At 38.2% G+C, this 24155-nt stretch overlaps 1 protein-coding gene across 1 annotated transcript in view; it reads left to right on the top strand.

Annotated features, from left to right (window-relative positions):
- Nucleotides 1-24155, top strand: part of LOC140235950 (DNA damage-regulated autophagy modulator protein 2-like) — a 58841-nt gene extending 34686 nt beyond the window's left edge. The window contains exons 5-8 of the mRNA XM_072315944.1: nt 2905-3079; nt 12390-12439; nt 16941-17156; nt 20579-24155. Of these exons, the coding sequence (XP_072172045.1) occupies nt 2905-3079; nt 12390-12439; nt 16941-17156; nt 20579-20950 (813 nt within the window). The 3' untranslated portion in view covers nt 20951-24155. The remainder of the gene's footprint in view (nt 1-2904; nt 3080-12389; nt 12440-16940; nt 17157-20578) is intronic.

Below are 24155 nucleotides of genomic sequence, written 5' to 3'. Positions count from 1 at the left end.
ATGAATTTCCTCTGGCATTCAATGCATTTAGTGTAAACACATGTCTGGTTTTACGGTATTCATAGGTTTTATAGTAGTCATATTTCACCGTCAGATACTTTTTAGATGGAGTCCAGTATCCTTGTAGTTCCTATTATTTCCTTGACCTCACATGTGTGGTATTGTAATTATTTGTCTGATATTTATTCCAAATCCTTGCTCCTTGCCCCACCAATTGTCTCTCTGAGACAGGTGAATGTCTGGTATGGAGGCCACAATGATCAATTTTTTTTCTTCTACAAATTACCTTGGCAACATTGACCCCTTGAAGAAGAAGTCGTAACAAAATGTATTAGGGGATGGGATGATCTGCCCACTGATTGTGTCAGCTGTAGTGGTTGATTAGATTGTTTACCTCACTGACTCTCAGCACCATGGAGTCCTCTGGGCTAGACATCACCATGGTAACACATCGTCTAGCTAGAAGAGAAGTAATCATCTCATTAGCCATTGTCCCAGTAACGCTTTATCCTAATCAGCTGTGAGAAAATGACTCGCCTGTACAATGGGCCAGGCTACATATCATCTGTAATGTCATTGAGTTTGGCTGTCGCCATTAACTGTGTAAAGCCTTAGTCACCATTATTGGTTTTATTGTATTTTATTCCAAGTTGTAAGCTAGATTGTTGTGTCTTTTGATCGTGAGACGGTGTATTTGTAAAGAGCATGTAGATAGGTATGTTTAACTTATTACACATTGTGATACTTTGGAGCGGTCATTAGAATCCAGGAGCTTCATTTAAGATTCATACACAGGTAGCCCTACACATCAGCACAGGTTGTGCTTGGACATGGAGCTAATAGCTCCTTGGTTTGCACAATTTGCTTGTGCTGCTCACTTGCCAAGGATGAGTGGGAGAAAATGTTATTTTTTGTTGTTTTTAACCCGTTGAGGACGGACTGATATTGCTACAACACGCATTTCTCATAGACACCTGCCCGAGTATACTCGGGACTCGTCCTCAGAGGGTTAAAGTACAGCAAATATTGTCTGTTGGACTACTTTGACACTAGGAGGGAAGATGTCAAATGTTATTCAACTCTTTGTGTTCTCAACGTTCCCTTTCCAAGCTTACTTTGACATGTCAAGTAATTATATCTGCTAATTTTGATACTTGAATCTATGGGGGAGGGGGAACCTTGATCTCAATTAGCTTGAACAGTCTCTGATTGATGACATAGTGGACAGTCTCATGACTCTTTAAAATAAAAGTTATGTCATAGAGTGGGTAATATCAGTTCTGCCTCAATACTCTATCCAGTGGTATTCATCTTTCAACAAAGATAACAAAGCACATAATGTATAAAGAATGGCTTTTGCTGGCCAGACCCCTGGACGTCATTCACTGGAACAGAATACTGGACGTCATTCACTGGAACAGAATACTGGACCCACAATCCCTCACCACCTGTTTTCACTTTGATTCTTTCTCTCTCCACATCCAACATGAAGGATATTGGGGTACTGAAGGTTTTGCAGATTGAGCACAGCCTTGTGTCAGGGCAGAAGCTGGTATTTTTTGGGTTGAATAAATTTTTCTGTAAAACTAATGACATGCAATTATCCCCCAAAGTACCACCAACTTCCTCAAATACTTTATCTCTAATGAAGCAAATGTACATAGTGGATTCCAGTTATAGGATCAAACCAGGAAGCATAAGGGTACTTTCAATATTCTCACATGTAGGTTTGACTCTTTAATTTCTTTTTCTAGAACCAGGTACTGGGCACTTTAAAGTATCTATGCAACCTCAAATTCTAAGGACTTTGTTGGAAACATGGTGCCACACAAACACACAGCATTATTATACCAAGGGGAATTCGCATGTTTTTCTCCCCCTCTGTGTTGTTGTTTTTTTTTTATCTTTGTTATGAGAAAGTCACCATTGATGAAGGAATATCATTTGAATCTCCCTCTACCAATTTCTTAGTTATATATGGATTATTTTGTGCCATTATGTTGCCAATGTAACATCAGGATTTTAAGTTGAAAGACAATGTTTTGTGTAGTATATCAATACAAATGACTCCGAGGGAATGGGATAAAAATATGTTCATGTGATCCCATCGGTCTCCAGGGCTAGGGCCAGGCTACAATTACATTGAATAGAGTAGCATTCAAATTGACATTATGCCATCAGCACACAACCACTTTCTTGAGATGCTCATTAATTATCAATGCTGGATCCATTGATGACAAGCTAATTTTGCTGTGCAGGCCTACACACACTGTGACGCCTACCTGAGTATACCCACGTCTAAAGTTTTCAATGGTTTAAGTGTAAAACAAGAGAGATACTAAGTGACATCATCATTGGTTTTGACATGGCAGCTGACTTCAGGTAAACATGTTCTTCCCTGGGGAGAACAAGTATTCCATACCACTTTTCAGCAATGAGTAGTTCTGTGACATGAGTCATTGTCTGTCTGGAATCATTGCTGGCTTCATATTCAGTCAGATCACAGGTCTATCCATACCTCTAGTCTTCTGTGAATGAAAATCTATAATGCAGCCATTGTTGTGTCAAGGTTTTAGTGTTCTCATGAATAGACTTGACCTAACATCAACCCTCATAAAACTTTGCAATAAATCACTGATATGTCTTTGTTACACTAGAGATTTCTATTCTCTTCACAGATCTATTCATTTTTTTCCCCCAAAGCAAATCATATTACCTGTGTTCCCTTCCAAATATGTCATGATTGCCAAAACCGTTTATTGAATTTTGTTTTTATGTCTATTCATATTCATGGGACTGGGTATTATGCATCATACTGCTTGGCTGATTTATTGCTATCATTTTGAGAAATAGGAATCTAACAGTACCTCTGATTGGATGATTTTTTTTTTTTTTTAATTTCAGGAGGACAAGAATTTAACAGTACACCTGATCGGAGCATCACTGTGTTTCTTGTTTGGAGTCATGTACAGCTTCATGCATGCCTGGATCTCCTTCCAGACCACAGAGCTGTGTAGTCCGTACGTCTGCATCACTCGACTGGCTCTAGCCTCCTTCTCTGCTGCTGACTTAGCTATGGGTATCCTTTTGACACCAAGACCACAACAAGGCCATGAGACTTTCTGACCAACAGCAGTGTGTTGAGTCACACCCCCTCACTGACCCATGCCCCTCTCTGAGCGGTAGCCATTTCTGATCCACACTCCTCTCTGATTCACACCCATCTCTGACCTACACCCCTTTCTGATCTATACCTCTCTCAGATCCATGCTCTGCTCTAATCCACACCCCTATCTGAGACCTATAGCCTACCTTTTCCGATCCACACCCCTTTTCTAGTTCATGCCCCTCTTTGATTCTCATCGACTTGTGATCCCTATCATTTTATTATATGGCACATACAATTTAGGGAAATTGAAACAGAAAAATCTGACAAACATATTATGGGTACCTAAACCTACCAAGCCTATATTCTGATGTGATATGATGTCACTTTCTAATTTCATTGCATTAGATAGAGACCTCTTCAGCAAGGACAAAGCTGTACAAAGATGAAGGCTGGTACCTCTCATAGGACCAAGGCAAAGAAAGAATGAACAAAAACTTCAGGTTGCCCCCAAACTTGGTGTAGTAAAGACACTGAGACTTGATGAAACTTTGTTATTGACTAATAGTAAATATTGTCTGGAAAAAAAATCATGATCCATGTGTGTCATGTGATAGGAAACAGCCCAATATTTCTTTTGAGCATCTTAACTTATTTCATATAATGTTTTGAAATGCTTGTTACATTTTGTGAGGAAGTCTCATTTTATCATGCTTCACTAGAGAATATTTTGACCAGTATTTTCCACCCCCATTATCTCAATAAGGAATCACCCTGTGATGTCTGAGACATGTACCCAAATAAAACCTCCTGGTTTGTGGGCGTAGGTTCCTTGTCTTCATATCTTACTCATGACCGATAAATGAGAGCTGCGTGTCAGGGTAATGGCCAAAGCCGAGCCTTGGGACTATGTGGGAGGAGGGAAAGTGCCTTTGTCTGGCGCTATGACAGGAAAGCCGGGAGGCTAAGAGAGTTTGATACATTAGTTCCTTCCAGCTGGCCTTTTGCTCTCCTGACCAATCATCAGGAAGTTTACTGATCTGAGACAGAGGATGTATCCCTCCTAAAGGAATATATAAACATACTGGCTGTAATAGTTCATATTTTCTATTTTCTTCCTATTATGCTACAACTGCTGATTATTTCTCTTCCTCTTGTAGACAAACTTATTTTTTCCATTTTCACATTGTTCATCCTTTTTTTCCTTCTCATCTTCTCTTCTCCATTTTCTCCTGCTTTTTTATTTTATCTTCATCTCCTGAGAATACTTTTATTCCATCCACTTGTCTTCTTCTTTTCATCTTTTCTCTTTTCCCCTGTCTTCTTCCTTAATCTTGTTTGTTCTCTCGTTCTTTCCTTCCTTACCATGAGGTCTTTTAGACTTTTCAGTTGTTCACATTTAGTTCAACCAAAGATGTCCCTTACATGTATGTTCAGTAAATCTTATGGCTTTGATCCCTCAGAGGAACATCCTAGCAGCCATCCTTGATGCACATTACTCTGCAAGTTTCTGTCTTGATTGGATCCATATGGCAGGAGATAGTGACTGCAATAAATGAGAACCTATAACATTTACTGAACAATTGATGAAATGGAAATAAAAAAAAACTCAAATGAGGTTAATATAAGTAAGGCTGATAGTTAAGATCACACTTGATGCAGGAAGAATGGAATGATGGCAAACAAATGATGGACTTTATTTGAAATTGACTCAGTCAGAACGTTTCCACGGTAATATGTCTCAGGGGAGTCCCCAGCTCTGTGACATCATCGACTTTGACATGTAAGAATATTGAGTCACATTAGAATCAGCAGATGGTTTGGGGTTGAGAGTGAAAACTGCTCATCCTGGTTTTCTGCTTCTAATGCTCTGCAATTGTTCAAATGAAGATTCTCAAGTGAAGCATCCTTTGATGCTGAGGCTTGTTGTAATCAGGTTGAGAAGGGCCTTGGAGTGTAGGGTAGGCCTTGGAGTGTTGGGTGACCTCTGGAGTGTAGGGAGGGCCCCGAAGTGTGAAATGGACTTTAAAGAGTAGCCTGGTCTCTGGAGTAGGGGGCAGGCTGTGGAGTGGGGGGCAGGCAGATGAAAGGCCAGAATAGTTGTCATTTCAGTTTATGGGTTTTGTTTGCTCAATATCAACAAATGACAATTGACCATTGGTTTTAAAAAAATATATATTCTTGACTTAGTGAGCAGTGCTTCAGGCCAGTATAACGGATTACAAATTTGGAATTCCATTTCTCTCAGGATTCTTTTTTACTCATACATCATTCAGCTGTGATACTTCTGAGTGGAGTAATGCTTTGCACATATAACTCCAGGAAAAAACCAAACCAACCCCCCCCCCCCCACAAACAACAAACAAACAAACAAACAAACAAACAAACAGAAAAGGTATTTTTTAGTGTAACAGAAAGAACTTGATGAAGGATGCTTAAGTTAGAAGTGGATTGTCACTAGTCAGTAAATGAGCATTGTGTTCTGTTCTGCCTAGGTTTAGGTTACATTATGTATCTAGTCTATGAATGCCTAGTGCCTTAACATTAATGTTGTATGTTTGACTGGGTATTCTTGTAGAAGCTATTCATCATTCAGACCGCTTGTCATAGCATGGTAGTTTATGGCAGACCTGTGTGGAATACTTTGCTGCTGGTTTGAGTTCCAACATTCACAGTGAAGTAAAGACAGCCTTAATCTAACACATGTTTGTCATCAGTTAGACCAAGGTCCAAGTTTGAGAGACAGTGATGAGGTTTGAAGGTAGTCCCATCCCTCAGAGAGAAATCAAGACAAAGTAGGTTTCCTTTCATTTGATCTAAGATATGATAAGGAGAATGCAAGAGATTTTCAGAGAGATATGGGTAAGATTACTGAATATAGAACCTGACAATTCTATATATTCATTGAGTTGAAAACAAAAAATGACTGAATTTTCAGCGTTTAAAAGGAGCTATTGCAGTCTCTCTCTGGTATCTACAGAGAATTAAAGGATTTTTCCCCCAATGCGTAAAGATCTCTTATTTGTATGTACTCAAGATGTTTTGCATTTTTTCCACTTCAATTCGGTGTGAATCTACATTGTGTTTATAGAAACATACATTTCACTATGAGTAGATATGCAATCTACCGGTAATTAATTCTTGTATATACAAGTAGACATTTTTCATGAATTCATTTTGGGGTCAGACACTTAAAGTTAGGGAAGGTGCGATATTGTGGCAGTTCTCAGATTTCGTACTTCCCCAAGAAATATCAAGATAGTTTCTCTTTGTTGAAAAGTCACATAAGGCGTGTCTTCATCAGCCCGAAGTTCAAACTAGCGGGACATTTTGCAGTCTTAGAAAATAGCCTGATAGAGCGAATGTGCGTCTTCATCAGCTCAAACAGCCTACTTCGGGAAATTAGTCCGAAAATTGACGCATGCACACTTTGCATCATTACTCTGCCTAGCTCGCTGTTCGAAAGTGGATTTCCCACTCAAAATTTCCTACAACACCGTATGTACAATACTACAACCAGGGAGGTGGGCAGTACAGCAAATTCTCTCCAAGGGATATTAATAACGCTACTCTTCTGTCCAGTGACACATCTTATATGAAATGAACGAATTGCAATGTTTAAACAAATCCAAAATACACACAATCTGCAAGAATCTTTAGCTAAGGTAGAGTGGACCAGAAGAAGAAGTTTACAAAAAACAGCTAGCATGCACGGAATCACCTCCCTGGTTTTAAAGATATCAACAACAGTAGGCCTAGTACACACATACCAGTGATCCTTGAATACGCCGTGAGTGTATGCACTATACACAATCACTAGCTTGTACATGCGCTTTCAATAGCCAGCTGGCTAACCAGAAGCGTGGAGGGATCGAGAAAATTTCGGGCTGATGGAGACACACCCAAAATAGCGCGCAATTTCACAAATTAGCGCTCTAGTTCACGAACTAGACCAAGATTTCGGGGGAAATTTTCCCGATCAAATAGCGCGCTATTTGCGTCTTCACTACACAGATAGCTCGCTATATTGACATCGGACTAGTTTGGTAACCGCAAGATAGCGCGCTATTTTGAAACTTCGGGCTGATGAAGACACGCCTATACTTCCAGACTGTCAATTAAATTCTAAACTTCTAGCTGTAGGACCCAATGAGTAGAGAGCTATGTGAGCTCTGAAAATGGAGTACTCTCTCAGGGTTTTCAGACGCAAAAAAAAAAAAAATTATACTAGAACGGTATAGCTACATGTGTATACGATGAATTTATATGTCTGAACACTGACTAACGAAACAATGTATAATGAAATGAATTATAATGAAACGATGGTCATAGCATCATTTCGAACTAGAACTCAATTACAAACGAATCAGCATTCAATCATGTTCGTTGTGCATCTGAATGTTTATGGCGACCATAGAATGGTAAACTGGGCTGGGCTTAATGGGAGTGCCCATGACCCCATAGCTGTCACTCATCACTGCAACAGCATGCGCAGTGGGAATCTGCACATCAATAGGACGTTTTCCAGAACGGTCGAGATTAGTGTCTGAACTGTCTGTCGGCTATATGATGATTCTTTATACACCGTTCCTTATTGAGTTTTGGTATAAACTGGCTTGCATCTGAACAGGGGGTCTAACTGTTAAGAATATTGATTTGTTGGTATGATGAGTCAGGTGTGAGGATATATTCATCTGTTGTCACTAGTGGAGGGAATCCTCTAGCCAGAGGGCTGGTGATCTAATGAATGACTCTTGGTCACCTGTCATACCAGGTAATGCGAACCAGATCAATGTCTGTCTGGACAGACAGGAGATGAAGAGATACCTCAACTGAGTTATGGATGGTGAGTAAATATACCACCTGTGCTTACCAATTAAAGGGATGGTATAGTATTAGTGGGAATGAGGATTAAGCTTGTTACTTTATGCAAGATACTGAGAAACCACTTTGAATGAAATGTTACAGAGCATACCGTTCTAACAGCAATTCAAAGTTTATTTGATGAAAATCAGTTTTGAAATGGCCGAGACATCCAAAAACAAGGTAAAACAAAGAAATCCTAATGATAGGTGGGTCCCACCTTTTATTAGTATTACTTGTTTTGGATATCTCAGCAATTTCAAAACAAGTTTTTATGAAAGAGACCTTGAAATCCTCATGAAATTACATGCTCTTTCACATTTCATATATCGTCGCTGGGGCGACAAGACCTCGTATCTATAAAATGTCAAATGTTCAGGAGAGCCAAAAAACATGGCGGCCAAAGCACTATACGGAATGGGACAGCTGTTCCTTTGACGTGCCATGATGGCTTCATTTTTTGGGTAAGACAGCTAGGATTTGGACAGGACATCACTTAACCAATTATTTGCAAAAAAAGTCATTTTAACCAAAATTGCAGATACAAGGTCTTGTCACCCCAGCGACGATATGGTTTCTCATTACCTCACCAGAAAAGAATGCTGGGCACCTGATGCCAGGTCTCAACCAAAACTACGTTATCCCTTTAATTTCAGAGCTTGCCCCTCCCCCTCATCCCTTTAATGTCAGAGCTTGCTCCCCCCCCCCCCCCCCCCCCGGAAAAAGGGGGGGGGGCAGTTAGTGGCATAGCAAGACATTTCACAGAATTGAGATACATGCATATTGTCAGCTGAGAGCCAGAAAGGCACTATCACTTTCCTAACTTTGCGCAAAAATAAAAGTGAGACAATCAGTTATTTTCATGACATATAAGCTTATTTAATCAAAAGTGGGTAGAGGGGTCTGTGAAGGTTCTCCATATTGGGTAAAGTATCACCATTGTGGTTTTAATTTCTATCATTTTACTGAAAGTGAAAATAATTGAAAATAGACACCATGGTGTAGAGGAGATTGAGCTCAACAACGCGATAACAATAATTTGATGCACCAAAATATTGCAATAGCGCCCTTCTGGTTCTCACATGTTGATATGAAGGTTTTGAGAAAGGAATGGCGTACATCATTATGAGTGGCCTTCACTATGTGCACCCTCTCCCTTCTACTCTCAGACAGGTGCACCTGTGGTAATGTGGTATCTGCTTATGATCAAGTCTTTGTAAGGGTAGACAGTGTGTGGTCTTGATTAGTGTATGTCAAAGCCTGAGACATTTTGTGACTGTGAGTAGCCCACTTCACCAAACATGATTTTTGTGTTTACCAGCAAACCACAATGAACTCACCCAACAATCCCCAGGGTTCGACTTGCTGTGGGTCAATGACACATTATTGTCATTAAATAGCAAGCTAATCTCATAATCTTACCATTTACCTCACCTATCAATCGGCATATTTGACTTTGAACTAACATTGAGCATTTGATGTTAATGATGATAAAGATTAGTAAAGTGAACCTCAAGAGCAGCTGTAAAACATTACTCATCAAGACACCATTGTTGTTAATGAGTAAATGTTGTGATGATAACTTGCAATGTCAACATGATGTGTGTTTAAATAATGACAGCGCGCTTTTCCCCAAAACCTGAAATGTCCAACAGTAAAGAGAAGAAGAAAGGAATAACATGAAGGAGCTTTCCAACTGAATACAACAATGTTGAGACTTACATGAAGAGAGCAAAAAAGAGAAAAAAGTTATCTATAGACTTTTGGTTCATTATAAGTAATTCCTGTATGGTGTACTGTACACTCCCAAGATACAGCATGCGACAAAGGCTCTTCACATTGTATTCCTATAAAACACACCATATGAGAGGTTGTCATATTTACTGTCAGTTTTCAGTCCTACTTTGGTTTCCAGTTTTGACCTAGCCACAAACCTGAATTTCACCTCCAAGCACGATCCAGACAGCTATTTGAGTAAGAGGCGGATATATGGGTTTCCCTGGGTGACTGATGTGCACTCATCGGTGTGTTAACTCACTGGGGATATCAGAGGATGCTTTTTAGTGACTAATTGTTGAATCACATCTCCTCTTCTCGGCTTTCTTTGTCTTCACACAGGTTTGCCTACTTCTTGGCCGTAGACATTGTGTTCAGCTGTTGTCGTAAGATATCCTTATTTAGGTGTATAGAACTTGTGAAACAGATAAACAGTACTTCTCTTGACTTGATTTTTGAGGGTGCAGCAACTTTTGTGTTCATTTATTGCAGAATAGTCACATTGTATGAAATATTACAAGTTTTGATTAGCAAACAAAGTGACATTCCTATTGGCATACAGGAACTACATTTTGGCAGCTGCAAGGGTTCAAGTTTCTTTAACTTGTACACACAACATTGCGACATTAAGAAGGTTGACAAATCTCATTTTGATCTTTTGGTTGGCTTCCTGTAAGTCAGCGAACTGTGTCTTTATTGGATTGGGATGGAGGGAAGAAGAGCTCTGGGCCTTTTTCAGACAAGGCTTTGCATGATTGGTTATGACTAATTTCTCAGGGAGACGGTTTTCTGCCTGAACTTTCAGAAGTGATCAGGAACCTCCGGGCAGGCAGAGATGATGGATCTGACAGCTGATTGGCTGGATGTCATGATATATGACATGGTGATGCTTTGTCAAGAGTGGTTTCCATAGCAACCATTCATGTCTAAGACAGATGTGAAGAATGAGATTGAGAAAATACTTTTTGAGCAGAAGACTTGAAATGTTAGATGTACAATAGGTCAAAGGATGTGAATATCTGAAAGAGTGGTTGATGTTTCTCAATGGTGCGTATTACTGTAACCTGTCTGTGTCATTGTCGAGTATTATTTTAGAAATTGTTCTGTATGTGATGTCAATACTTCTAGGACAGTGTTGAACATAGTTATCCCTGGTCTTCTGTACTACTATTCATGTCTTGCAATATTACATGTAGAACAGATGATGTAATATTTCTTTGTGACTTATATGTCTTTGGTTTTTAGTGAGGTTAGTGCTAGCAAAAGTGTTTTGTGTGAGAGCTGCAATGATGGTTAGATTAAAATTGGCATCTTTTATATCATCATGGCATACCTGCAAGAAATACTTGAAATATTGAAATGTGGTGGAGTCAAGAAGACATGTGAGGTCAGACTCCCATCTCCATGGTAACGTGTCCATCCAGTGAGTCACTAGTTAAGAGTGGTTATCTGATGGTCATCTCACTGTCAGCCTAGAAATACTGACTCCTGTCTCACTTGGCCAATTGTGTCAATGCATTTCTCAAACCTCACAGACTGAAATTGATTCAATATATTTGGGATTAGAGTTGATAACCTACGTGAGCCTGTAGTAATCTGCAAGGATTAGAGGATTGTTGATGTATCTCAGGATCATCATCTTGGGACAGTGTGATGGAGAGAGAGGAGAGAAGAAAGTAGTGAGACAGAATAGAGAAATATAGACAGATAGTTGAAGAGATAGACTGGTTTGTAGAAGACAATACAGGCTGAAACAAAAGTGGAATATCAGATAGTGAATGACAAAGATAGAGAAACAGAAATAATGTGTGAGATAGGGAGAGAGAACCTAACAAACAGAACAGATATCATTCTTTGCTATGAATTGTTGTTATTGTTTGATTTCTAGTCAGATATCACAACAAAAATCTCCAAAGGATGACACTTCAAAGATGTTCTAGTATTTGTGAGAGTGGTCTCTTATCCTCCCAAAGTTTGCCTCTGTACCAAAGTACCCTCATACATTCAATCTGTGAGATCTAGAACTGTTTAGTGTCACAAAACATGTCAGCCTTCCAAAATTATCAATACAAAAAATGTTTGCAAATTTTCATTTAAATGTTGCAGTTTGGATTTTCCAGAGCTTAATAGTAACTTCAGAATTTGTGTTCAAACTTCTTAGCATGACCACGAAGGAATCAGTTGGATGCACAGGCAAGCTACTGCAGCAAGGATGGTCTCCTCCAGTAGAGGACTAAGCAATGGGAATAAAGTGCCTTGCCTGGGGGCATAGCCACTACAGCCTTGGGACTTGAACCAACGACCTATGATTGAAAATTCATGTTGTCATCCACTGTGCCACTATTGCTATGTATTTATTTGACATTAGCTTCAGCCAGAGTCATGAATTGACATGTAAACAGATATCAGGATCTGGTCAGAAACTTTGTATGATGATTTATAGAGGCATTGTTTACATTTACCTCATCTTTCATCAATTGTGCTTTTGTAATTTTCTCATAGTCATAATTATCTGATGTTAATTGAATGTATTGATTATACATTCTTGCATTGTTATTCTCAGTCATATGTTCCAAGTGTTATCACTCATGTGAATTTTCTTATTTAAAAGAAAAACTTTTCCTTAACAGATTTTCTCTTTCAGTAATACTCTTTGGTTCAGGTTTGAGATGGTACGCAACAGCTGAAAATCCGGTGAGTATTTATCATGCCTTCTCAACTAAGTATTGCTGGAAGCGTTATTTCTTTTTGATACTTGGAAGGTAATAAGATGAATTTTATCTGATGAAATTGATTTTATATTGTCACACTATTATTGTGGTATATAAATTTTTACAAGGTTTCCTACCAAAATCCTGCCAGTCTTTCACAGTAAAGATTTTTGAAAAGGTTTTCTGTACCGAAAACAGTGATATCATTTATTGGAAACTTCCTGTGGAGAGTTTGTCCAAGGTGCCAGTACTTTGAGAGACTACCAAACAAATCTACCCATCTCTCTTAACCTGTCTGCTTCTTTCTTTCACACTGTTTAATCAACTTAAGTCACACTCCAATCTTATTTCAAGACACATGTTTTGTATTAATACCTCATCCACTTATTTTTACTTGTCATTTGCCATCTCTTCCAAACTGATTCTTTCACAGCCATTTTTGTCATCACAGTGAATATCACATTCACACTGACACCCTGTAGAGCCAGTATTCTATAAAGTAATAATGCAGGGAAGTGAAACTTATTGTATTTCATGAATAATGCCGACCAAGGCATTGTCCTTGTCAGTCAGCGTGAAGGATTGTTTGTGATGTTAGTGTTCAGTTGGGAAATGGTGAATGTACAGCCTTGATTGTGACACTGGACTTGTGGTAGTGGGGTAGTCCCATCTGGCATACCAATGACCCAACTTCCTTTGTACTGGTGCATCTTATATCAACATGAGCAAATATCTGTTAATTGCTTCTACAAGTTTGATAACCGTGTAAAGTGTGGTCACGTCGTGGTGATCAAATAGCAGATTTCACATGGTGATTGTAACAAACATTCTGCACAAATATTTCACCATTCAAAATTTGATGCAAGGGCACTACAGCATTTTTGTTGAACTATTGAACTAGTAATCACCTAGTGAGTATGCTCTGAATACTCAGCGGGATTAAATTGATGCATTATACCTTGAAATTAAAACAAAAGAATGTCATACAGTGTATTTCATTAATTACCACATTGATAAATTTTTTGAGAAGCTCAAGTGGATTATAATAAAATGATAAAAGGATCGACAAAAAAAAAACTGTCACATTTGATTGCACATTTTCATTTCATAATTACATTCTGTCACAGTTTGATACACAAATCATTCATGCACCAATTTTCCATGTTTTTTTTTTTTCAATATCTCTCAGAAGAAAGATGTGAATGATATTCTCCTTAATTTCCAAACCAATATACACATTGCATAGATAATTGTTTCCTTGTCACACTATCTCAGCAAACCAAAGTGGGACTATGAAGTACATATGGTGCAAGAAACAAAGATTAGAAAATGAGGACAAGGGTGCAAGGAAATGATAATAAAGGAAACCAGTGAGTGTGTGTGTGTGTGTGTGTGTGTGTGTGTGTGTGTGTTTGAAAAGCAGCTTGATATCCAGGATAGATTGAGTGGATAGAGAGGATGAGAGGAAGACACTAGTGTCCTAGCAGCTGTCAGCCTGTTTCATTTCCAATTTACTCAGGACGCCACATGGTAATAATTCAATTTATGTGAGGGAAAAAAATGAGCATGTGTGTTAGCATGCAGTTGAGAATGAACAATATTCTCTTTTTGTTTTTGTTTTTTGTTTTTCCTCTCTCATTTTATCGCTCTGACTCTTCCTTATACAAAGAGAACAAAAAGTCCTTTTCTCTCCTAATTACATTGGTTAGATTGTGAAATCTCAGCTGTTGAAAGGCGGTGATCATCTGTAACCTGATTTGGATTTCATACCCCTCACTTCCATTAGCTTAGTGAAGTGACCAAACCCTGTGGGTATGTAGCAGGATTGAGTCGAGGTTTTCTAGTGTGGAAAAGGAGGCAAATTCATAGATTCCAATGAAGAATGGTGTGAGGTAACACACAGACATCTGAGAATAGACTTCTGTTCCCAGCAAGGCCTTAGCATTCACCTTTCCAAGAAGAAAACTTTTCAATTCTTAACCCATTCTGTAAGGGAAGCTGGTGGCCAGCATATTAAATCTGTGGGCATTTCAGAATTCAGTATGGAATGGGTTAATCGCATGTCAAAGGCTGGGAGAACTTCAATCATGTCTGGATAGCTGAGGTAGTAATCTTTTTATCACACAAGTCTGAAATTATCATGTATACCGGACTAATCTTTTTGATAAATTTGATATACTTATTTATCAAATGAGTTGCAATAAATGTCAATATAACAAAGAGCAAACACAAATGCACATTTTGTTTTTTCTGTGCTATTTCCACTGTTTCCATGGTTACTGATCTACAATTCATAATTTCATTCTTATTGTCTCTTTTCTGTAGAATCTTTGCTTGTGTCTCCTCTCTGTATTTCAGTACACCCTGATGTGCATATAGAAGTAGTATTCTTTACACTCATATCATCCATCACACTCTAACCACCTGCTACATCCGTTTCATCTCTGGTCATCTCAGAGATGCTGTCTCCATGGCAACCACTGATTGAAACTGGTGCCACTCTTTTTCATCTTCTGTTGCTCTCTTTAAAGTTATACATGTCAAGGTCCTGTCATCTGGGCTGCTATTTCTAATTTCACATCTCCCACATAACACAGAGGAATACGTTACAAAGCGTGTCACCTTAATTTGTGTCTGTTGAACTGACAGGTTTGAAAACGTAGGGAAGAGAATATGTATCAAATATTGCTTTCATGCTAGTGATTAGATTTTGTGGAGGAAGAGTCAATTGAAGTTTGCTGGAAAAGGAAACCACAGGATCTTGGAGAAAGTTAGCTGAAACCAAGATAGAAGCGTTTCCTTGCCGGATAGCAGCAGTAATCAGTAGTGATAGCCCTGGCCAGTTGATGTCTGGTGGAGTGTTAACAATCAGTGACAGTTTAAAACTTGACTAGTACTTTTTTAGCAGTCATCTCTTTCACAGAATAGGGTCAAATTGCTGAAGTCACCTCAAACTCACTGTTTCACTCCCTCATCTATTTCTTATCTAATCTTCATCCAGTCACTGCTCCTTCTGATCAGGCGTATGACAAAATTTGTTTGTATTGTTAGCATGTTATTTTTGGTGGATGGAAATACTTGCTCACCAATTTGTTCCAAATCAGGCTAAAATAGAAGACTTGAGATTGTAATCAGGTTACAATACAAGGTCCAAGATTGTAATTAGGTTACAATACAGAGCGAGAGATTCTTATTTGTTAGATGCTTTGAACTCAATGTATTGTTTTTGTTTTGTTTTTTCCGTGATTGTAATATGTTTAAAAGATTTATCAGGTTGTGGCCTTTGTCGAAGAACCTCTTGCATTAGTAATCACAAGAGAAACGATCAGAGGATTGTTATGTGAGACAGTGAGTCAAGCCACAGTAGGCAAACCCCAAGGAGGGGACTTTAGAGACCTGTCCAAATATCTCAGTTCAGGTTTTTGCCTTATCAAATTTAACTGCCAGCATTTGGTAGCAGAAGTCACAACCAGTCTGCTGAGCTCTATTTAGGGGAGACCATGCATACACATTCATTCGTTCGTTCATTCGTTCGTTCGTTCGTTCGTTCGTTCGTTCGTTCGTTCGTTCGTTCGTTCGTTCGTTTGTTCGTTCATTCATTCATTCCATTTTATTGTCCAGATCATGGATATTTGTTTTGTTCACATGCTTTTTGCCAAACAAACAAATATACAATATGCATTTACATAAACAGCATTCAAATGACATATGAAACATAGGAGAGGCATCATGGCACACTGATAGCCAGTGGGTGAATGGAGTGATTTCATAGGTGGAAGAGACCAGCTGAATGATAGGGTGACTGAATGATTTGATAGGAAAGGTGCTCAAGTTACGCTTTTTTTTGTGTGCGAATACTAATCACAATCACAGGTCTCAAAAAGCCTTTGCAGTAATGTACCAGGCTGCTGCTCCTTTGGTCACAACTGTCAGTGCAAACAGCATTAGGGTGTTGACCACTTGGTGTTAATTTTCTATGTCATGGATGAAAAATGCTTCATACATTGTAGTTAGAAATCTGTATGAAAAGTGCAGTGTATTTCCTTTTCTTTGCTTATCGGCCTATATCTAAGAAAACTCCATACCAATCTTTACTGGGGTAAATTAATTTTATCTTGAATATCAATATATAGAAATATTTGGTAAAAATATGAAAAAATTAGATTTTGTTACTTTCTTATTTTTTTTTGTTCAAAATATTTAATGTGATGCATCCTTTTCATACTTTTTGATTGCCTTTACTCTATTTATTTAAGTTAATATGAATATGTTGTTGACTTAATACATCCACAAGTTGTTTTCAATCTTTCATTTACACTGCTTTCTATGCTAACTTGAATTCTCAGTCCGTTTTGTAATGCAGTAAGGTTTATACAACACTTTGTGCATTGACAAGAGTAAGTACATATTCTATTAATAATGATGAACATTTTTTACCAGTTTTCTAACTCTTTCCATCCATGTTTTCTTTGCATTTTCCACAGGTATTACACTACAGGCAAATAAGTGCTGCATTTGAATGGATGCTTGTAGTTCTCTTAAACATTTACTTCATGACATTTTGGTGTGAGTTTCGATTGATCCGAATCACACCCAGACTGTACCATTGGAAAGGCCAATCCTGGGAGTCAATAGAGGGCGCTAGTAGTATTGGGTCAGCAACACCAGCAACGGAATCCCTGAATGATGAGGATTTGGAGGTGAAGATCCCTTGTTTGAATGGAAACAGCATGGAGCCTGGAGCTCGCTACGGCAAACACACTTTCATCTGACCCCACCTGCCTGCCTGCCTGCCTGATTGCCTGATTGCCTGTTAGTACAATGATTCTCTGATGAATAGGAGCCTTAAAGGGGAAATCAGCCCAAATATAAGTTAGTCTGATTATGAAAAAAAAAAAAAAAATGTCACATGTTCAACAGTATAAATTTGACTGAAATCCAATGAAAAATAAGGAAGTTTGAAGTTTTGCTAATTTCTGCAGAACAGTTCTTGTACAGTGGATATGAATATGCAAATGAGTGAGCTAACCCTTTCATAACCTCGCAATTTTCCATTTATCATGTACAAAAAAATGATGAAAATTCAATATTTCTGTCGTTGAAGTCAGAAACACGATGTTATTCCTGGTTGAATAACTTAAGAATAGTGATCAGTTAGATAGATCAAGATTTGAGCCTCCGGGATATTTGCGTTTGAATGAAAATCTGGAAATTTCAAAGTTTTATGTACAAACTACATGGCAAGTTGTGAGGGAATGGCATGCTCACTTTGCCATTTGCATATTCATATTGACCGTTCAAGAACTAGTTTCCCCCCAAAATAGTGAAAGTTCAAAATGTCATAATTTCCTTATTTTTCATCTGATTTCGATCAAAATTATACTGTTGAACTTGTAATATTTTACTCTTTCTTAGCAGACTAACTTATATTTGGGCTGGATTTCCTCTTTAAAAAGCATGTAGAACAGACTGCATGAATGAGAGCAAGACTGGAGAATAAAGCTACCTAGGGCTGAGATTCAAAGAACAAAATATCAACTGAAAGATGATGGCATTATCTGCTGACTTTCATTATCTGCATGCATTTAAATCTTTATGTGCAATGTATGCATGCCGGCCTCAGTCGATGGTGTGCCAAGTTCATACATCTGCTCAAATGCACAAACCTGCCCAAACCAGTTGATTAATCACCCAATGCCACAGTACAATGAAAGCTTTTCTCGCAATTCCATTCCTGTCACATGTAGCTTGCATTTTATGTGGTGATTGACTAGCAAGCTGTGTACCCTACTGGATTTGCATGTGAATTCTAAGTTTTTGTTACTGTTTTGTGTGCAAAAGTCTTGCCTCTACAATAATGCATCTACTGGTCATTTGAAACTAAAGCAATCATAGATTTGTCATACAGTTTACATCAAAGCAAAGTTTGGCATTTTCTTGCTCATTACGTGTCCAGAATAATAAAAATCTATAACATTTTATAACATTAGATTTGAAAAACAGAATGTTTTCCCGAAGCATGACTACATTTCTGTCTCAGAATAATGTGGCACACAGGGAGTTTACACCACGGCACATAAAGAGTTGATTAAAACTATCTAAGCATTTCTCCTTGTAAGACCTTTCATGGTTTCTGTAAATGACACATTTTCCCTTCTTATTTAAGACATTTTTCCAAGTGGGATATGTATCCAACCCAAGATTTCATCACTCTGGATTTGATTTAGACAGTGAGTGTACACTCTTCATTATCTGCCCTTACTCCGTATTTTGGACATAAAAACCCACTTTCATGAAGTGTGATACATCAAGAGTACACACCCTGACTGAATGTAAGGCAATACCAGCCTTATGTAAACAGCGTATTATGATTTTACCCCAGGGTACATCTCAATAGACTACCTAACTCTGCTCCAGTGGGTAACGCCGTGGTGTCGTGATGCTTTGTTAGGCAAGCATGTTCCAAAGGAATGCACGCCATGTTGTGACCTGCTGAAGCCAAGTTGGCCCAGACTTTGTACATAATAGCTTTGATATTACAATACTGATTGTTGTGCTTTCCTGAGAGGGCAAACACAATAATACCTTTTTATTGCTACTAGAGAAAATTGTTATGATGAATTACTTTGCATGATATTTGTTTGGGCATGGAGGCATGTGGTGATGAGATCCCTGGTCCAGCTGACACCAAACATGAGATTTCATGGAAGATTTACACTCCAGTGATGTTTGTGTGTAACAATTTTACTATCAAAATATTTGTTTCTTAAGTAACTGTCTTGTAGTGGTACTATAGGGAGAAGTTGGTAGACAGTTTGTGTATCCTTATGTCCAGTTAGGAAAACTTAGTTTGGATTTCTTGTTCATTGTAGGTTTCTGTCTTCTTGAGGTGTGTGGTCCTCCTTTGAACCTCGTATTATCTCATTCTCATCCTCTTGTCTACTTCTAAGACATAATGACCATGTCCCTCTATTAGCTTCAAAGAGACTCTACCATGACCACACACCTCTATTAGCTCCAAAAAAGACTCCACCATGACCACACCCCTTTATTAGCTCCAAATAGTCCACCATGACCACACCCCTTTATTAGCTCCAAAAAACCTCAATGTGACCACACCCCTTTATTAGCTCCAAAAGACTGTCCACCATGACCACACCCCTTTATTAGCTCAAAGAGACTCTATCATGACCTCACCCATTTGTTAGCTCCAAAGAGATTCCATCATGACCACACACCTTTATTAGCTAAAAAAAAAAAAAAAAAAAATGACTCCATCAAGATCACACCCCTTTTATAGCTCCAAACGACTCCACCATGACAGCAACCTCTGGGGTGCTTCCTAATTGAGGGTATCGCCAATACGTAGGTGCCGTGCGCAGAGCAGCATTTTATGATGCATTATGGAATAGCTCATGGGACAAACTTGCCCCGGTTTTGGCTGCACATGCATTTACATCACGCTCTGTCTTTATAAAGAGGTATTTTTTGTTGAAGATTTCTTCGCTTTCCATCATGTGACCAGCACATCGAAGCCTTGCAGTAGTGAACCATGACTCTAGTGACCGCAGATCAGTAAAGCTTAGACACTTTCAACTCTTTTAAGCTGAATTATAACCAAGATAAAAAAAAGGGGTAACAACGGAAAAGCAGACAAAGAACTCCATTGAATCGTATGGGAACTGCGACTTGTGTGAGACAACAGGAAGCAAACAAGGGACCGAGGAATCCCACAGTGCACCTGTGACAGAGCTCTTCAGCGTGTGCAGGAGTTTTTTAGGTCATTGGCAGTAGTGAGAATTCATTGTCACTTCACCCTTTTAGCAACTTTGCCACACAAGTTTGTAGTACAGTCAGAAACCCCCCCCCCCCCCACCAAAACATTGGTTTATGCTTTTCAAATTCAGTTTAATTTGTGATAAGAACTAGAATTTTTTTGTTTCTTAGTTTGTTTGTTGTTGTTGTTGTTGTTTTTTGGGGGGGGTGGGAATAAAAGAGGTGAGTGAACAGCATGATAGATCTCAAGCATAGCATCTGTCACATAATTCGAACTTGATTTCAGGAAGTCAAGTTGCATGTTCACATTTGTAAAATATGTATGTTACTCTCTTTTACCTCTCAGGCAATACAGGTTAAAGGAAAGCTCATGATAAAGATTCCTGAAGACGTGGAGAAAGGCTACTACTTCACACCAGGAGCAGATGTGACTCCTCAATCTCATCACTATGACAACGTCAGTGACTGGGCCTCAAAGAACGCCCTCTACAGTTCAATTATTACATCCTCCTTCAGTAACTCTGTGCTGAGTGAGCTTTTGGAGCAGAGCGCCACGTCCCAGTTTGATGATGAGTGTCGGATCTCTTTCTCCCATCCAATCTGCTTCTCAGACCTCGGTAATCCTGATGTGATGATGAAGGGTGGTCAGCCCACGCTACAGTCTCCAGTTACGTGTAAAGAGAAGAGCGCCAGCAGTGTCAGCTTCTGGACATTTTAGAGACATGTCTTCTCAAGAATATTTTATGGCAGAGAGTGGTGGTCCTTGAAGTGAGATGTCAGAACTCTGTATCTGGTCTACCCGTGAAAGATGACAGACTTTTATCAAGATGGCCATTCCTACATCTCAGGAGGACCAAGATAATTTGGTTCACTCACTTTGCATTTTCTTTTGTCTCCAGTTGTTTTGTCAAGGAAATGCTTGTTACCGAGGAAAGTATAAATTCTTTTATAAGATAAGCAGGGTTATTGAGACATTTTATACTTTTGTTTATGCTTTCCTCAGAGGCTTCTGGCCCTTTTGCCATCATACACACATTGCTTTTATTATTTTCTGGTTTTGGTTCGACAGGGTGAGTGATGTTATCTGTACCCTATTTGAGATTATCAGCCTCCTCTGTATGGTATATGTATTGAGAGATAATGCAGTTTAAACTTAGATGATTTGCTGAGTTTATCTTGAGACTGGTATACACTCAGGAACTTCTAGCAATAGTCAAACTCATTCTCATTTTGCCCATTCTCATTTGCATTTGTAGCTTGAAGCATATGAGCAAACTTTCCAAGTGATAATGACCACTTTCTTAGTTTTTGTTTTTGTTGAACTCACTGCCTTGTTTCCCTGAGTAATGATAGTGAGTAAGACTGAAATAAGTTTTACAGTCTGATATCTTATCACACTATCACACATAGCATTGGATGACTGACCTTTGACCTAGATGGCAGGTCTTGCTGGCTGTGATGTCATGAGCTGCACATTTTGTTGTTGTTTTTTAATCGTAGATGTGGTTCAGACTCAAAACTCACTTTGACAGAGAGAAAGTGACCACTGAGCCGAGTTCTTATCTTTTACGCTGCAATACAGTCACCTGAGGGAGAGCCGGGAAGTGTTGGCTTTTTAGGTTGATAAATCATTGGGATGTCATAAGCCAATGGATGACGTTTTATGTAATGATTAGATTAGAAGGGTTTCATAAAGTGACAGAACATTTAGCGATAATCAGAATACAAGCACTGAGTGGAGCGTTTGTTTTTACAGAGTTTTTCTTACATAATTTAACTTTGGTCTGAGCTGTAATTGAAAAGGATTTACATTGCAATAACGGGTTTGTATGGAATCTGTGTGAAAAAAAAAACCAAACTTTACTTTCCTTTTTAGTGATTGGTATCTGACAAAGAGGAGGAAACTGTTCTGAAATTGGGAAAAAGGAATTCATCTCATGGTTGATAATCTTGTTTGAGAACACACCAGTGAAATCATTATGTAAAATGTTAGAGTATGTGTCTGAGGTACAGACTTTGATTTATTAAGACTATTATGTTAGATGGAGGTTTAAATGTGCCCCTTTTTATCATGATAAGGAATCCAAAAGGAATGACATGGATCTATAGATAACACATTTGACAGTCTATTGATTTTTAATTGTGAAATGCCTTGTGGAATGACTTTCAAATTTTCAGAAGGTTTGATTGAAATTTCAAAAGGTTTGATTAAGCTTTGAAAAGCTTTGACATAAAGTGAGGGCATGTTTGCAATGCCAGTTGAAATGTATGCCATATCTTGTGTTTGCACATCTGTAATATGTGTTGTTTTGTCTAATTATTTAATCAATGAGTTTAATCCTATAATGCATTTTTTTTTAAATCTGCAACATCTTCTGATAGTACAATGTGCAGCTTCAGACTTTTACCCATACAATGTTTAAAGGTGATTGTTGTGTGTGTCAAAAAGCATAATCCTAAGACCTAACATGTAATTTACATTTATCTCTACCATCTTACATATAACTGAAACAACAGTCAGCTATTTGGAGAGATTTTATTTTTGTGTAATCACAGAAACAATGTTTGTTTTGATGCTAAGAGAAAGAGAATGAATTGAACTTGAAACCATACACATGGTCTACAAATCACTGCCTTCGTCTGTGTGCCTGAGACTACAGTTATCTCTGTAAGATGTTTTTAATACTCATTCACAGGCCGATACGTGTCATTTTTCATTACAAACTTTTGACTTTGTTGTACATTGTGTTTTTCATTACTGTCATGAAAAGTATCTCATTAAGGAAATGAGTACAGTGGTGTGGATTTACATGTATTCATGTGTGCTTGACTACAGTAGGTAGGATTTTAAGGCTTGGGTGTGTAGAAAACTCTGACAGGTCTCAGTGTAGAATGCTTGAAAAGAGGAGTGTGTATTTACCAACTCACACTGTCCTATTTAACATGTCAATACATAGTTGTACATTTATATCTTATATATATATAAATAGATATATATATGTGAAACATATATACATGTATAGTGTATTTACTGACAAGACTTTTAATCTATTTTCTTACTGTTATTGAATGAAAGTCACATAAAATACCATATAAGAATGATGACTGTCAATTTGTACTTTCATGACATGGAAAATGATAGTAAATCTCGTAAAGTTGTGAAAAATAGATGCTCACTGGTAGATAATAATATCCCAGAGAGAGGGGGAAAACAATGTGTACATCCCCCAAGATACTTCTTTCGATAGTTATTTCATAAATGCAAAATAATAGTATTGCTACCAAATGTCTGTTTTACCTTTAAACCACGTTTTACCTTTGAAACAGTTCGGACAGCTCACTTCAATGTACCTATTCAGTATGATAATAGCATACAATTGAATTAGTGACATCTTCCAGGTATTGAAATTGTTATTATTTATTCTTCTTATTTTCAAGTGGTGTCAAGGGCTCTGCAGACCAACAAGTTAAGTTGATTTGATTCCAGAGACTTTCTTGGTTTGATGAATTGCTGCAGCTCCAAGGTTGATGTCGATGCAATATTTCTGTCTAAATCTCATACAAGAGTCTAACTCTCGCCCATTTTTCTGTCCTTTTTGGAGGGCTTGGTATTTTAGAGGCTCTTCCTTTGTATGTGACTCAGTGATAGTTGGGTGTAATAATTCCTAGATCTTCAGGAGCATTTTGTTTCAGAGGTTGGATAGTTGTTGTTTTCTGTTTTCACTAGATTTTAATTCTTCTCTTCCCATTCCAATACTTTTTGCTTTCACTTGTTTGTATCAGAAAACTGTTCTTGATATCATTTGTGCTCCATGAAGTAGAATTTTTTATCATGTCTCTACAACTCTTTTTTGACATGTACAAAATGATGAAATTTACATCTTTTTGTAATCATGACATGTAATACTCATTCCAAAATCATG

The sequence above is a fragment of the Diadema setosum genome, chromosome 12 (genome assembly GCF_964275005.1).
Source record: "Diadema setosum chromosome 12, eeDiaSeto1, whole genome shotgun sequence".
Classification (NCBI taxonomy): domain Eukaryota; kingdom Metazoa; phylum Echinodermata; class Echinoidea; order Diadematoida; family Diadematidae; genus Diadema; species Diadema setosum.
This window is presented reverse-complemented; position numbering and strand designations above follow the sequence as displayed.